At 37.1% G+C, this 17,066-nt stretch overlaps 3 protein-coding genes across 3 annotated transcripts in view; 1 reads left to right on the top strand and 2 right to left on the bottom strand.

Moving 5' to 3' along the window:
• Positions 1-1,298, bottom strand: part of mboat2a (membrane bound O-acyltransferase domain containing 2a) — a 71,358-nt gene extending 70,060 nt beyond the window's left edge. The window contains exon 1 of the mRNA XM_016248880.1: positions 911-1,298. Coding sequence (XP_016104366.1) covers positions 911-988 — 78 coding nt within the window. The 5' untranslated portion in view covers positions 989-1,298. The remainder of the gene's footprint in view (positions 1-910) is intronic.
• A 4,361-nt stretch (positions 1,299-5,659) lies between these two features.
• On the bottom strand, positions 5,660-12,045 carry LOC107563911 (piggyBac transposable element-derived protein 4-like). Its single transcript, XM_016248891.1, has 2 exons — positions 11,662-12,045; positions 5,660-7,520 (listed from the first exon to the last, which is right to left on the bottom strand). Exons 1-2 carry the CDS (start codon positions 11,841-11,843, stop codon positions 5,708-5,710), a joined length of 1,995 nt encoding a protein of 664 aa, XP_016104377.1. The 5' UTR covers positions 11,844-12,045; the 3' UTR covers positions 5,660-5,707.
• A 3,655-nt stretch (positions 12,046-15,700) lies between these two features.
• asap2a (ArfGAP with SH3 domain, ankyrin repeat and PH domain 2a) overlaps positions 15,701-17,066 on the top strand; it is an 86,091-nt gene continuing 84,725 nt past the window's right edge. The window contains exon 1 of the mRNA XM_016248870.1: positions 15,701-15,826. Coding sequence (XP_016104356.1) covers positions 15,701-15,826 — 126 coding nt within the window. The remainder of the gene's footprint in view (positions 15,827-17,066) is intronic.

Raw genomic sequence — 17,066 nt, 5'->3', positions numbered from 1 at the left:
ATATATATATATATATATATATATATATATATATATAGGAGAAAAAATCTTGAGGAAATAAGGAACACGTTAATGAATCCTTTTAGTGAACTGATTCAAAAGAATCGAGTCACTTGTCTTGGATGAATCAAAGTCCCCACCACTATTTACCAGAGGACATGAAAAGAAAAACCTCTGGTCTTCCAATAAATTTGTAAAAATTTTGAAGTAAATCACCTAAAAATACAAAATGTTTTTACGCGAGATAAAACATGCTGAGAAGACGAACATCCAAGAAGAGACATCTAAAAACAAACAACGTGAACAAAATGGGGAAATGAAACAAAACTCATTTCTTTTCATGCTAAAAAAAACTCTCGTCTCGCTGCCTTAACTGAAGTCGTTCTTTTGCTTTAATAATTCATGGTACAACGGTTTGTATTTAGGACATCAGTAAATATAATCTCTCTTTTTTTTTTTTGCAAAACGTCTCTCCAGCCCAGGCGAAATCGTGACTATGGCGGTGTGTCAAAACCTGTCGAGCTGCCTACATAGACAACATCACGGGGCTTCACTGGCGCTCGCGAGCATGATGTTTGGACTTCTCTGAAGGCGCCTAGATGCCTAAAATGCTGTCTGAACAGATAACATACTTGGTTTACCAACAAAGCCTGTGACTCACTTGTCAACAGCCAATATTTTGAGAAAAATACAGGAAGGAAAATGAGACAAACGAGCGTTATGAAATGCGCGAAGATGAATTTCAGGCTTGTTATGTCATACAATATCATACCAAAACGCTCTTATATCATGCAGTTGTCGGTGCGCATCAAATGTGCTGGATTTACAGCAAACGGCTCGCCAGCTAGCGATCTTCGCTTGGCAAAATGACAAAAGCGAAACATAAATCCCAGTTAAAGTGACAGTTTACCTGGTCCAGTGGCAGATCAATAATCTTGCTAATTGGCTGCAGCAGTGTGGAGCCCGTGCAAGACGTTGAAGTGGCCATGATTCAGTCCAGCTCCACTCCCTTACAGTCAAATCGCCCAAAACACCGTCTGTCCTCTTTCTCTCCCTCTCTTCCTGTCTTGATGGAGGATGGGTGTTGGGAATGCTGTTCTCTGGTGCTGCTCTGGTCGCGGACTGTCAGCGCTGTTGCACCGCCTGAACATCAACACAAAGCCCGTGTAGGCGGACTGACTCGCCCATCCCCTCCATTACATCAAACTACTGCTGCTCAATTACACACACACACACACACACACACACACACAGCGCAAAAGAACTTTACTGCCACTCCCTCTCATCCCCCTCATTTACTATTGCAATGCAAGCGTAGATTTTAAATTTACAGGGAGAAAAATAAGAAATATTATTTTTATACATGAGTTAATTATGGCGTTTTGGAAAAACTGCACTTAATAAATAAAATAGTTCAATGATGTACATGCACATAGAAGACAACCAGTCTTCTAGAAAGTTGCTTTGTTTAACATGACATGCATGAGGCGGGTCGCCCCTTCATGGGCGTGGCCATGTTGACATCACATGACTAGCTGTGTCATACAACTGAGTTTCTAATAAAAACAACAATAATAATAATATATAATAATAATATTTCAGCCATTGCTCAAAGCACTTTGTACAGTGTAAATATAAAAGTAAAAACAATACAACACTAACACAATGTACATATGACAAATAAGTTAGGACTAAATCTAAGTATGCTCTATCAATAAAAGGCTAGATTTTCCCAGTAACACTTTAAAATAACTTACAGCAACTTTATGTACTTTTTTTTTACCTTGAAAAATCAGTCCCAAATCATTCTGATGGTACACGGACTTCTAATAAGACGAATGACTTCTCTTTCCCACGCTCCCTGTTATCCAGAGGCATTATTAATAATATTCGGAGCATGAACGTTTGGTGAAATGCTGTGAAATTCTGTGAAAAGTGTGGATTGCTTTACAGCAAGCAATAAAAGCATGTGTACAGTTATATTATTTATACAGGCATATTTATGACAGTGAATTCCACTCACATAACTGCTTCAAAGTCAAAAAATAAACAAAACTACATACAGTTGCTTCAACATTACCAAGCATTATGACATTAGCTATTTATTACTCTTAACAAACTAATAGTAGGCTAAATATTCATTTAAGCAGCTGTGATAAGAAATGTGGTAAAATTATGGGTTTATATATCTGAACACTGACCCCCAGCAACACATTCACAGACCCCATGGTCATAGACCCTTGCATGATAAAATTAGATTGAATTACATGATAAATACAAAGGTATTGGAAAAGAAATAGGAAAAAAAGACACCTGGGGTTATTGTATCTTCTACACATGCCTGACCTTTGTGACCTAGACCCAGAACTGAGATCTGACCTACATGAGATATATTATAAATATGGTTCTTATTGTGCCAAAAGATGCAACAAGGTCATATGGTCAACAAGACTAAGCTTTATGTGCATTTTATTATTACTTTTCCCCCCAAAAATTGTCACATATAATCTGTAGGCCTAACAACTAAAATTACACTATTTCTGGCTTAAAGGCAACAAATGGCCTGGCCTGCATTGCAGATTATTAACCTGAATGTTAACAGATACTTGTAAAATAAACTATATGTTTTTTTTATTATGTTGTATTAGTGGACTTGCATGCTGTAGAAGAGAACTATCCTAGTGTAGCAGTCAGAGAGTGCTACCTACTGGTCATAATGGAATATAAATAAAAATCCATGTGCCTATTTTATGAATTTCAATTGCGATTTGTTAAATAAAAACTTAGTAGTATGTTGGACTAGTTTAAGTGTTTATGTAGTTAATAAAACCTTACTTGTATCACACTTGATGTGTTCATTGTTTACTCATAACCGGAGTCAATAATCATGCAGATTTATGTTACAAACTTATAGAATTGTACAGTAAGAAAGTTATTTCCTTTAACCAGGAAATTAACGTTCTTAGAATTGACAAGACGGTTGACCCTGAGTGGTCAGCTAAATATCTACAGTGGATCTAAAATATGAATAGTTAATTATAACTAGTTATGGTTAATTATTCATATTTCCCACGAGCTGATTCGCTACACTTGTTTTACCCAATAAAAAATAAAAATGGAATCAGTTAAATAAAATGAATGTCAGTGAATTTATTTGCAGCCTGTTTTGTTTCAACAATATTTGATTTGATTTCACACAGCTAAGCCATGTGCAAATAGCAACTGCAAGTCGTAATGTTAACCATTAAAATGATATGCAAAAGTCAATGTCTGACAGCGCATGTCCATTATAGAGTTCCAGGATCCACAGATTAGCTCTAAACTCGCCCAATTAGGTTTTGTAACAACACCTGCTCGTTTGGCTTTTGTACTACTTAGCCCAGTGGACTTCATGCTAACAAACATAATTAAGTACTAACATTGGTAGGTCAGTATGTTAGTACAAGGCTTTGTTGCTCTGGGTCTCTGCTGAACACCTGCTCGACACGCAAGCACAACTGCAGACATACGGGCGAGTCACGGCAGGAGCAGCCCATGATTCAGCAGATCTTCTGTGGCGAGAGTCCCCCAGTCTGAGTGCCTGGGACTAGACCAGGGGTGTCCAAACTCGGTCCTGGAGGGCCGGTGTCCTGAAGAGTTTAGCTCCAACCCCAATTAAACACACCTGAACCAGATAATCAAGCTCTTTCTAGGCATACTAGAAACTTAAAGGCAGGTGTGTTGAGGCAAGTTGGAGCTAAACTGCAGGACACCGGCCCTCCAGGACCGAGTTTGGGCACCCCTGGACTAGACATTTACTGGTGCTTAACCCTAAAAAGGGCAAAACCTTGAAGACATCAGAAAATGAATTTATTGCTATTTTGCATCTTATTGGGACTCAAATAATACAATTTCATTATTTATTTATTTGTCAAAACTGGTCTTACTTTTGATTTTAATGTTTATATCCCCCAGGACACGTCACCCCCTGAAAACAGAACGCATGCTTATCAATGCTTGTTACAACATGGTTGTAATTCCTGAACGCTTTGGAATACAGACCTAAGGTTGGTCTCTTTTTAGATTGCTGAAGTGAAAGCATTTCAGAAAAAGTTTACAGTAAAGTTAATGTACTATACATTTTTTATTATATATAAAATAAATATTTGATCAAATATGTTGCACTCTAAAATTGCTATAAAATCAAAGTCTAACCAAGTTATATTTCAAATTTGAAGTTGATATCACAAAAATTGTGGTTCCTGTGAGATTTTGTTTGGGCACTATACCAAAAATAAGCACTGGGTTACACCCAAACTCTATTGAATTTCTTGATGCAGTTTTCTGTCACAAGTCGATCATTTTCTGTCACAATATCACTTCTATTACAAAACAGTTACCAAATATGGAACCTTGACTGTTTTTATATCTGGATTTATACCCCTATACCCATACTCCCTGATACAAACATTTAGATGTAAAAAACATTTCAATGTAAACCTAATAAACTAATGCTCTAATACTGTTTTCCAACATGTGTAAATATGTGAACTAGATCAACTTTTATCAGAGGGTGAGTAGATTTCCCACTACAGGTTGCAGTTATAAATGCTTCCTGCGAGCTAAACAAAGAATGTAGAAAACAAAAGTCACTTCATCTAAATATTCACAACAAACACCCTTTCAAAATGAAACCAAGAAATAAGACCTACACTTTCACTGCTTCTCCCCACAGGTTCTCAAATGTCTGTGTTCCCCTTTTTAGAGTTAAATTACCAGACTTGTAAAAAAAACGTAAATAAGCATATGTATTAGGGAACTGAAAACGCGTTTTGTGGCAACAAATAAACTGGTTTTAAGTCAATATTAATTTGACTGAAATGACCTATCATTCCAGCATGCATGATTAATGGCCGAAGAGATAGGCTAGCATTATTTTATTTTTAAAAAATCTCCTAATCAGTAACCTGTCCGTGCTGAAAAGTTCCTTTAATTTCAGTAGGTGGCAGCAAACACCTTCAACACTTTCTAAACAAAAGTTATCCACTTTCCTTCGCCCCATGAAGCTTTGCGTGAATTAGAGGGGTAACTTCTGTTTAACTGCAAATATTACCTAAAAAAATCCTACTTTTACTATATGCTATACATCACAAGGCAGTCTTCAAATATTTTATCACACTAAAGGCTTGAATAAACCACTTTTAAAACCAGAACAGATTTTAAAACATCACACACTTGCGGACTTCATAAATGGTTACAAAAGGTTTGTGCCCTTCATAAATTGTGCAACTGACTGTGAAATCCATCAACTAACTGCCCAAAATCTGCAGACTGGCTCTGATTTTCAGCAATTAACATTGAATCGTCCAGACTGCAAACTGAGGCAAAAATGTGTGCAAAAGTCATGTAGTGTACTACAGCCTTAAGCTGACTCGTATCATGTGACAAACAAGCAAAAGGAGACCAAGTAGCAGTTCTTGCTTTTTATTTTACACAATACTAAAACAACTAGTTGGTCCAAAAAAAATCTAAAGAAAGAAAGAAAATTAAATGGATATAGGAAAAATGTAGTGTAAAGCATATTATAAAAACGAGGGATACATAAATGTCAACAGCTACTAATCTACAATGTAAGAAGTTACTATATAATGAAAAAAAACTTTAAAACACTTCAGTGGGGCAAGTGCACAGCTTTTAGTCAAATCTCCGCTGACAAAAAACAATGCACTTATTTTTCCTCATCGCTTTCAGAGGGTTTCACAGTGTGCCATTTTTTGAAGCAGTTCCTTGAAGACACAAAGCACAAAGCTACATCGCATTTTGTACAGTACACAGGTGTCTTTACTTTGTGACCTGAAATTTTGCACAGGACACAAACTCTCCTCCCACTTGTGGCATCTGACCCGAAATACTCCGGCCAGCATAGGTCTTCCTCCGCAGCAGATGGTCCAGAGGTCTCTTGGTCACATGATGTGGATGGCTCCGCGTCTTCTGATGCGCTGGGCGGTATGACAGTCCCTACCAGCTCAGTCACGAGTGTCTCTCGAAATTCCTTCTGGGTGAGAGGGGTCTTGTTCTGAGATTTCAACAGATGCTGGTGGATAATTAAACTGTTCACCACTGCGATATCGACAAAATGGAAAAAAAAGGTCTTGTACCATTTTTTGGTCTTGTGTATGACATTGTAGTACCCAATCAGGGCATCTGAATGGTCCACTCCTCCCATATATTTATTGTAGTCCTTCGCTGTCTCCGGAGTTGTGATTTGGCGCTTTTCCCATTCTTTCTTGGGATTCTTGACATGCCTTAAGACGGTAGAGCCATCATATGCCTTGTGAATCGTCGAACACATCGAAACCAGTTTTGTGTCCATCCACCTCACAAAGAGGAGCGTACCTTCACGAAGCCAGCGTATGGATCCTCTTTGTGCCCTTTCGCTGAGCTCATTGGCCCTTGTTCTAGGAAAGCCCTGTACATGGGAGCGTATCGTGCCACACGCAACTGTCTGTTTCTCCAGCAAGTCCAACAAAAGGCCTGGGCTTGTATAAAAGTTGTCCATATACACATGGTAGCCCTTGCCAAGAACAGACAGATCCAAGAGGCGTACCACAGAATCATAACTCAGTCCTTTACCTGTGGCCAAAGAAGACTTGCCTTCATAAACAAAGAAGTTCCATGTGTAGCCACATGCAGAATCAGCAAGAACGAAGAGTTTGTAACCCCACTTGGTTGGCTTGTCCTTCATGTACTGTTTGAAGCCAATTCTCGCTTTAGATGCCACCATCCTTTCATCCACCGCCAGCTCTCTGTTTGGATGGAAGTACGTTTTGCATGCTGTGATGATGTCAGTGTACAGAGGCTTGATTTTGAAAAGTCTGTCATGGTCTGGAGTCCCCTTTTTCTTCGCATTCGCTCGATCCTCCTGAAGATCGCAAAGATGCAGGTTCCAAGCGATGGCCTGAAATCTGCTCCTGGACATCACTGATTTTGGGAATGGCAAATTGTAAATTTCTTTGCCTGACCAGTAATCTGTTATAGTTTTTGTGCTGAGGAGTCCCATGTAAATAACAAGTGCAATATACGAATATAGTTCCTTCACCTTCAAAGGCAACCACAAGAATTTCTTCCCAGCTTCAGTCCTCATTTTTGCATAACTATTTGTGTTCTTCACAATGGTGGCCATCACGGAGTACGGGAAGAAAAGCTGAAATAATTGCAAGGGGGAATAATTACTGGCCATGATGAGCTGAGTTCCCGGATTTCGCTTTGGAACAAAATTGGGTAGCACCGGAGCTTCATCCTCCACGCTTATGTCATTCCAAAAGCCCATTTCACTGTCCTCTGACATGCAAGCTGCAGACCTTTTTCTCCCCCGTTTAGAACGAGTTTTTCCTCTGCGTGTTGACCTTGGACTCAAGAAACCAACAGAGGATGCAGGGGTTCTGGGGGTTTGTGGTGTGGTGATGGGGGATGGGACGATTTCACGTTTTTTGGGGCTCGGCTCGTTGTCTGCTTCCCATTCATCATCGCTTGAATCTAGACTGTAACAGAACAAACACACACTGATAAGTGGACATGCGCAATACACATGTGCATCTGATGCATGCATATGTGAACACACACTATACTACACACAGGCTACACTACGTTTAATTTTAAATTAATTTTAGGCAGTTTATATGGTGTTATTAGGGCTGCATGACTATGACAAAAATCATAATTGTCGATTATTCCCTTGAAATTGTAATTGCGATTATTAATTACGATTATCACAATTTACATTGAATGATGTTTATACCATTGTTTGATGCAACTGCATGCCGTATTTTTATATGAAAACAAACAAGCTGAAAACACTCTAACTGAAAAACTTTTAGTGCTTTTCTATAGTATTAAGCCTCAAATGTCAACTATACATTGGATTGGTTTCTTTTTTAAATTATAAAAAAAAATAAAAAATGTGAATGGTATTATAATGTTATACTAAAATAATGGGAAAAACCCTTAAGATAACATGTAAAAAGAAAAAAAACGCATCTTAAGCATGCAGAATAACATAAGTGGACTTTGAACGATTCATTGCAGCTTTGAACGATTACATAATTGTGGCATCCATAATTGTAATCGCGATTAGAAATTTGATTAATTGTGCAGCCCTAGGTGTTGTTTTTATGACAAATATCAAGAGCACATTATTGTAACACGATAGCACATCCATGTAATGCGTGAGCAAGAATCTCTCCACTTGCAACCCGATTTCCTTCGCTCTTGCACAGAACTCTTGATGGGTGCTTTCAAAAATACAATGTTCTCTTATGAAGTGGCTCTGCTCTTACTCAGATATTACATGTATGTGCTCAAACTTTGTCCTTGCATCACTGAAGACCAGAGGGGCTACAATGTTAATTTGGATGAAGAGTAATCCTACTTAAATGGAAGAAAGCTGATTTTAGACAATTCTGTAGTTATTTTATTGTTTAACAGTTATTAGAGTTAAGTGCTTATTGTAAATATTAATTTATTAAAATATTTTATTTAGTGCATTTGTCTGGTGTTGTATATAGTTCTGCAATAAAAGTGTGTCACATTTAATACTATTCCCACTTTATTGCATATGTAATATTACATTGGGGGCATGTCTATTTTTTGCCTAGGGCACCACATAATCCAGAACCGCCACTAAAGGGATAGTTCACCCAAAACTGAAAATGTTGTCATTTACTCACCCTCACGTCGTTCCAAACCTGTATGAGTTTCTTTCTTATGTTGAACATAAAAGAAGATATTTTGAAGAATGCTGAGTTTATTCCGTGTCAACTCAACCAGAGGTCCCCGGCTCAAATTTTTTATTTTACTAATATTTTTTGGTCACCATTAGTGCTGGGCGGTATACCGTTCATATCGAATACCGGTGTTTATTTTTGTTATGACATGAATTTTTAAAATATGGTTAAACAACGTTCGGAACGCGACACTGTTTGAAAGGGGTCCCTTTTCACTGTTGCACTGTGGTGAGGGAACAGCTGTATGTGTTACTAAGCGTGAAAGTTCAGAAACTGAAGCTGTAGAACGTGATGACACAGAAGAACTCATCCACAATATCCACATTGACCGCCACAAATATCCACCGCCCCCTGCCATCAGCTCCAGCGTCTCACACACACGAGCGCGACTGTAGCACTAGATTTAGCAACTTTCAGACCCTTTTAGCGGCTTTTTTACATAGAATATTCATATTGACAAACCTAGCGACTTTTTTGTATAAACCTTAGTTTAGTTCAGTTGGAAGATTTTACCAGTGCTGTCCCGCGAACGCGAGGTCTGCCTTTCCCGGAGAAGTGTCACCTCTCTCGGCGTCTGTTCTGTGCAGTGAGCGGCAGAGAAGCAGCTCATTCAGTTGGCCGCACCGCAGCCGACTCGTCAATAAATGAGTACAAAACAGCGTTTCCTAGCACCTGTCGCTTACTGATTGTTTGGAATTATAAATATGAGCGTAGTTTGTCTGTTAATATCACATGCACTTTTTTGTTTGTTTTTTTTTGTTTGTTACTCAGACCCAGGCAGTGCGCTGCATGAGGCAAAAAAGTAATATAGCCAAAACAACCGCATAGCCGCTCTTTAGTGTAGATGCATGTTGATTTTATCAGACGATGCTGCGATTTATAAATGAGAGTGACTCCTTGTTGTAACATGTATTAAAAGGGGTCGTGTTTAGTCACTATTTAGTGTGGTATTTTTTGACAATATTCACTCATCATGACAGTAAAATAGGGCATTCTAAGTCAATATACTGCAGTATTTCCTCTCTCAATCAGTAGAAAATATGGTTAACACCCGGTCATGCATGAAAAAAAAAAAATACCGTCATGTACCGTGAAACCGGTATAATTTTGAAAAATACTGTGATATCAATTTTTGGTCATACCGCCAAGCACTAGTCACCACTGTCACATAACGCAGCAAAAATGGCTAAAGTCAACAGATTTTACTGATAGACCTACCAATCTCTGTGTAAAAGTAACATTACGATGCTGCCATCTTTCCGAAGTCATTTTTACCCCCTTGTAATTTGGCTCTAAATCTCAGGTGAAAGCTGCCATTTTGACCTCCCTCAACAAAATAGGGGATTACTCCGTAGATAATCATCCATGAGATTTAATATTTTGGCTTTCATCACGTTTATCTTTCTACAGAAAATAACATGAGCAAAATCAAAAATTTGAGCCGGGGATGTTTCTGAAATTTTGTTGAATTGACATGGAATGACCCTGCTGGTAATCAAACAGTCGATGGTTCCCATTGCATAGTAGGGCTGTCCAAAAAAAATTAGAATTTCGAATATTCGTGAGAATTTAAAATAAAAATCCACATTCGAATGCAAAAACGTTGCATTCGAATTTTAGGTGTGCGTTAAGGAGGCAGCCTCATCAGCGGCGCACGAGATGCGATGACGATGTAAGTGTCCTTGCATTATAATGTTTTTGTTAGCCTGTCCAGTTGAAGCCACTAGATGCGGAACATCAATGTGGAGATGATCTTGTTTACATCAAACCCGAAACCAAGCCGTTCACATAGAACACATATTTCACGCATTTTCTAGAGGGATATCTATTACTGTTGCACTCGCCTCTCGCACAAAAGAGCCGCATGTTTAAAAATCCATGTAAAATGAATGCAAGTTTAACTTTGAAAAAACATATCTCGAGACTTTATGGCAGGTTTTTCCCCTATCCCACTGCATCTCATGTTTTTAAATGAAAAATGAATTCTGTGTGATTGGCTTTCCCCCCTTTGTATTAAACTATGCATGCATACATGATGCTGTTTTGTTTAGAGCTGTTTAAGTAACTTAATTATAATTGGTTTATAAACATGATTTTAAACATTATGCACTTTTTTCGCAGATAGTCATGTTATCTTATGCTTTGAATGATGCACCCTCTTGTGGCATCACGAGGGAAGCCAAAAGCTTTTCTTCACCCTAACTGAAATTATGCATTTTAAATTCGAATATAATTCGAATTTTGATCATATTTAAGTACAAAATTCGAATTTAGTTTTTCAGCCATTTTAACAGCCCTATTGCATAATATTGTATACATGGTATTTATTTCCCCTCCTATGGAAGTCCCTTTATACTGGGTTGGAACGACATGAGGGTAAGTAAATGATGGCAATTTTATTTTCGAGTGAACTATTCCTTTAAAGGTTTGAAATACTGCATAAATTGTATTTGACTGAAATGCTTGTATTAAAATATTTTACCCATTTTTCATTCTACCAATGATAAAACTGTGCTAGATGATGGGTTTTGTGAGAGAGGGGCACTTGTAGGGACACTTTTAGAGAAAACAGATTGTGTTTATTACTACTATATAGCGATTGTATGCATACCAGTGACTGGCAACCCCGTGTTTGTGAATCGGTCGGGTGCACTATGTAATTCACAATATGCATGCAAGTTAACAATTACACAAAAGCAATTCACATATGCACGTACGAGATGGGCAAAGAAATATGCAAGAGTTGCAAAACGCACAATGCAATTCATGCAAGCAACACATGCATTGTGCGCGACAATTCAAATATGCAACAACAGATCAACAAAATGCACGGAGCAGACACACAGATACAGATATAAAAACTCACAAATGAGTTCAGAAGTTTAAAACGTGTACGTACGGCTCATAATCAGGGTCATCTTTCTCTTCCTTATCCTTCTCTTCCTCCTTATCCTTCTCGGCCTTCGACACTTCGGAGACGGACTCGTTGCGAGATTCGTTTTCACTTACATTACCAAGCTCTTCCGAAACATGATTCTCCTCTAACAGCTTTCGGGCAATCTTTCCCTTTTCAGAAGCCATTGTCCAAAAACAAGCGCGGGGGGGAAATGCGAAACGACTTCAATGAATGCTGTCCAACGTGCTCAAACACCCCTAACGTTACCTATGAAACATGCTTGTGCAGACCCGCAAACCCTGAAGCCCATTCATTACATCGGTTTCCGACCAGAAGAGTCCAGCAGCAACCTCAGACCGGAAGTTAGGACAGAGCAGACAAAGCCAAATCCACTCCCGCCACTAACTCTCTAACCTCTTTAAAACCATAAACTCCAACCCTTAACTCTCTGAAACTATTCAATAATCAGAGATTAATCATCTCTACGATCGTATAAACCGGCTATAAAATATTAGACCAATCAGAATCGAGTATTTTAGAGCCCCCTCCCCCCATGTAAAATAAATACATAAATAAATGTTTTAATAGCACTTTGGCATGAGTTTTTATTGTTATTGTTATTATTATTATTATTATTATTATTAAAAATGCACATTACCGCAACAGGAAAAATCATGTCATAAATCCTAATTATAATTTTTTTTTTGCAAAACGGTTAAATTATTAAAATTAAATGATTAGACAAAAAGTCAGAAATATGACAAAAAGGCATAATTCTAAAATAAAGGTTTATATTACAACATGAAATGTGAGATTTAAAAAATCTCTATTTTCAGACATCATAAGAATAGCCTACAATAAAAGGACTTCTATGACATTAAAAGTCAAAATTATGAGATTAAAAAGTAATCATTATGACATTAAAGTTTAAAATACAACAAAAAACGAATTAAAGGCACAATATGTCATTTTTGCCGCTAGAGGGCGCGTATTCAAAATAAACAAATAGACAAAGACGTAGTTTGATGACGCTGTGACTGAGTGTGGAATCTATTACACTGTTCTAGTGGTTTTTGGATATTTTAATAAAAAAATCTTTAAAACATATTGTGCCTTTAAGAGATGAGATAAAAGGTCTACATTTTGAGATAAAACGTCACAATTCTGAGATAAAAATACATAATTATTGCACAAAAAGTCAAAATCTGAGAATAAGTAATAATTATGTAATTATAATTACTTCAAATGTGACTTTTGATGTCATAATTATTATTAATTCTTACTTTTTATTTAATAATTTTGACTTTCTCATCATGATGTCATAATTTTGACGTTTGCTTATAATTATGTCAATTTCAATTACTTAGTATCTCCTAAATTGGACTTTTTATCTCATAATTATTTTTTTCCTTTGTGTCAGAAATGGGATTTCATTCAACAGAATGTCAAGATCACAAATATTATGTAAATGGTTAACACATAATCCATACGTAGCCATCTATAGCAGTAAGCCTATTGAACTGTAACATATTGCAACCTCTGCGCATGATATAATTTCTGAAAGTAAAACTCCTCAATAAGGAACAAGGTTATTCAAAGACACCAGCAGAGGTCATACGGATATGCTTTCACTCTTCATTATGAGCTCTGAGTGGAGAGCATTAGAGTGTTATATTAACATTCAGAAGAGAGTCAGCTGTGCAAAATGGGACTTAGTTAAAACTTTGCTCATCATATTAATTATTTTCCAATATTCATATATTAACAGCAGATAATTTGACTGGCCTCAAGGTCATTGGGTTCATCAGGGGTCCCAATAATGGTCAAGGTGCGCAAACATGCACAGATAAACCAAAACCTGCCATTGTCTTCAACGTCATGTTTCCATAGTAGCCTATATTTTTACATAAACAGAACTATGCGGTATGTGGCATGAATTATGTTAGTTTTGAATTAAGTTTCCTCTTTTTAACCTGCCTGCAGTCTTTTGTGAGGATGCAAATACACTCTGTTACAAATAGCTTGCTATGATTGTTGCTTTTACAATAGATTGTTTTTTATAAATCATTATGTTATTTCACTGTTTGTGCTAGTACTTTATGGAAGAAGGTGTACTGTGTACTATCCATCAAAAAAAAAAAAGATTCTATTAGATTATGTTCACATGGATTTTTAAAGAGCTTATAATCAGCAGTGTTGGGGAAAGTTACTTTTAAAAGTAATGTGTTACAATATTGCGTTACTCCGTAAAAAAGTAACTAATTACGTTACTTAGTTACTTTTTTATGGAAAGTAATGCGTTACGTTACTTTTGCGTTACTTTTTAAATCTGTACAGGGCTTGCTTGTTTGTTTTTAAAATAAAAAAGTTAAATTTTTGGCAAATATAAAAGCCTTTTCTCACCAAAAGTGAAATGAATAAGCCTCAGGCTGAGGGGAAAGTAAATTTACATCCCTACAGTAGAATGCAGAAGAAGACATTTCAACACACTTCAGCAGTAAAAAAAGACACAAATGTTTGTCTAGAGTAATTTGTGCTTATTAGTATGATTGAACTGGATCATCGAAGGTCAGAAGCAAAGACATTGGTTAATAGAACGAGATTAAATACATAAAGGATATTTGTGTTGTTTAACATTTAATTATTGCAGGTTTGCGTCATATTCTGAGTTGCATTATTTTTATTCATTTTGAGGAATACTGAATCTGTGTTTTTTGTGTGTGAGTGAGATGAATTAATGCATATTCATATTTATTTTAGAACTACAGTAACATCTTCTGATTTCTCTCAACATGGGGACAGGAGAGCTGTCAATCAATAAAATGGGGAAAAAAGTAACTTGCGTTACTTATTTGAAAAAGTAACTCGCGTTACTTGTAATATATTACCCCCAACACTGATAATCAGTATACTGTAAAAGTGTGCTTGAATAATTCATTTAAGACAAACATGCATTAATAGAGCATTTTCTGGCAGAAAACCAATACAAAGCATTGTTCTGGAGATGTTGTTTAATATTTAATGTTGCGGTCAGTTAAAAATATCTTCAGGTTGTCCGTTGGAGCCTATTAAAAGTGTGTTACTGACAAACAATTTTGTGAATTATGTGTGTTGAAAGAACTTAATAATGAACTGATTCATTGTTGTCCTTATATATAAGATTTAAAATACCATCACTATCTCAACCTCAGGTATTATTATATTAGCCTACAAATTGATCATGGGATTTCTCTGAGAACGTTGCCTACACTGGATTAAAAAACTACAAAATATCTATTTTCCCCCCTAATGATTTAATAGTGGATATAGCTACTGTATTTAGCCTAATGCATCTATTGACAGAATAAGGTTGCGCCGCTGAGGAGCCTCTCCAGGAGAAATCAAAACGCGCAACACTAAGAAACTCAGCATCCTGAGGTAAACATTCAAAATGGAAAGTTTTTAGATTTAAAATACAGTTAGTTAGGCAACATCACACAACGTTTTCACCATCACGACTGTTTAATAGTTCTATAAACAGGTCAAAAAGCAAATACAATACTATTAGGTCACTTACATTTTAGGCGGAAACAGCGCACCTCACAGCAACCAGACGATTCATTGCTGATTGATTCCGTGTTTTGAACGAATCGGTTGAGTCAAAGTTTCATTAGCCCATGCATTAACATCTGAAGAATCTGCTGTTTGAACGAATCGTTTGAATGAACGACTCAATGACTCACTCATTAAACGCTCACTACTGGCGTTTTAATTTCGTTGCAAAGTATAATTTCCGCCATCCTTTCTTGTTTGTATATTCAAAATTATTTTAAATCATCTCATAATATTATTTAATGCAGTTGTATTTTTCAGTGTAAATTATTTAACTTGATATAGATAATCACATTATTATAATTGAATTTATAGATCAAATGTAAGAATTTGAAATGAAAGTATTAATGATATTAGTGGGAAAATGCCCTTGGATAATATATAAAAAACACGCAGATTTATATGTCACAGCTGATAGAAAACGGATGAGAATATTGCTTCAGAATAAATCATGCCTGACCAGATAACAGTGGCGGAGTTTGTGGCGGAGACGAATGAAGATTATAAATCGCCCACCGCCTCAAACTTCACCACTAGAATGACTCACTGCAGGAATACTGTAGCCGCACTGGAGGAGGTGAGACCCCTAACTTTATCTAGCCTGCTATTGTTAAAACCTTGCTGACTGTTTTGCTTACTTACAAGACCACTAGAGTCAGCTATTGCCCCCCTTGGAGTTACTAAATGAGTTACTGAGGAGGCAAATCCTCGCGCCCTCTTTGTTGATGCCTCACCCATTATTAGACAACTGCTGTATTACATTGTCTCATCCTGATGAGATATAATAAACCACAAACCGTTTTATTATTCAGTGCATATTTAGATCAAATACCATGCACAGGCTGAAATAGATGTACATTGATTGGGTTAGAATTTATGTAGAAGAAAAAATTAGTTGATCAACACCTGTTACAATGAACACATCTTGTTTTACTCATTCAGCAACTCACATCTTATCCTTCAAAGCTGGTTTTTGGCTGGTCACTAGTTGGTTGACCAGCTGCAATATCCCAAAACCATCCTGACATGGTCTAACTTTGGACACCATAATGGTTCAGTCTGGTTTACGATGTTCTCACAGCTTGGCTAAGATGCTCTTGCTGGTCTCCTGAATTGGCCAAGCAGGTGTTCATCTAGTTTAGTTTGTTGGCAAGCCTGAAAAGTGTCCAGAACCCCTCTAAAACCAGCTATCAGTAAAGACAACCATATTAGACCAGGTTCCTAAACACATCTTCCAGTTTAAACTGGACTTTCAAACAGGGAATACGAATATGGTGCATCTAAAGTTCATAGTGTCTCTAGATTATATAAAACATCTCATAAGTGACTGAAGCCTCACCCTGACTAGATATAAATACTAGCCTTTCTCAGCTCTGATGGGCTCTGCTGCTTTTGTGTTTTGTTGAATAGAGACAGCTTCCTGTGGGATCTGCATCATCACAGCTCCAGATTATAACTCTGATAGATGCTGCAGGCTGTGTGAATGTATTAAGTATACAGATAACAGTAATGTAATGTGTCGAGATGTTATGCTATCTTAGATAGGGTTGAAACAGTTGCTATGTGACTTTCGCTGATATTAATAGCAAGGTGTGTTGTTTGGCAGGATATTTGACTGGTTATGGCTCGAATCAGCATTTCATAATGCCATTGGGTTAAATGATTCCTGTGCTTTCAAGGTAATTTTACAAATGGGTAACTGCGTTCTGTCCTGTGGCTGTGTGTTCCGATGAGGAACTCAGGAAGTCTGGAGCCAAATGATAGTTTTTGGTCTTCCTCCGCTTGCATGCTGTTTGTACACTCTTTGGCTTTGTGGT

The sequence above is a fragment of the Sinocyclocheilus grahami genome, unplaced genomic scaffold, assembly GCF_001515645.1.
Source record: "Sinocyclocheilus grahami isolate Dianchi unplaced genomic scaffold, SAMN03320097.WGS_v1.1 scaffold896.1, whole genome shotgun sequence".
Lineage (NCBI taxonomy): Eukaryota > Metazoa > Chordata > Actinopteri > Cypriniformes > Cyprinidae > Sinocyclocheilus > Sinocyclocheilus grahami.
This window is presented reverse-complemented; position numbering and strand designations above follow the sequence as displayed.

What these genes read in the sequence shown, in the direction of transcription:
- LOC107563911 (XM_016248891.1), bottom strand. Translation starts at nt 11,843, where the DNA reads ATGGCTTCTGAAAAGGGAAAGATTGCCCGAAAGCTGTTAGAGGAGAAT. An exon ending in GATGACCCTGATTATGAGCC is followed by an intron (nt 7,521 to 11,661) that starts GTACGTACACGT and finishes GTTCTGTTACAG; the next exon opens with TCTAGATTCAAGCGATGATG.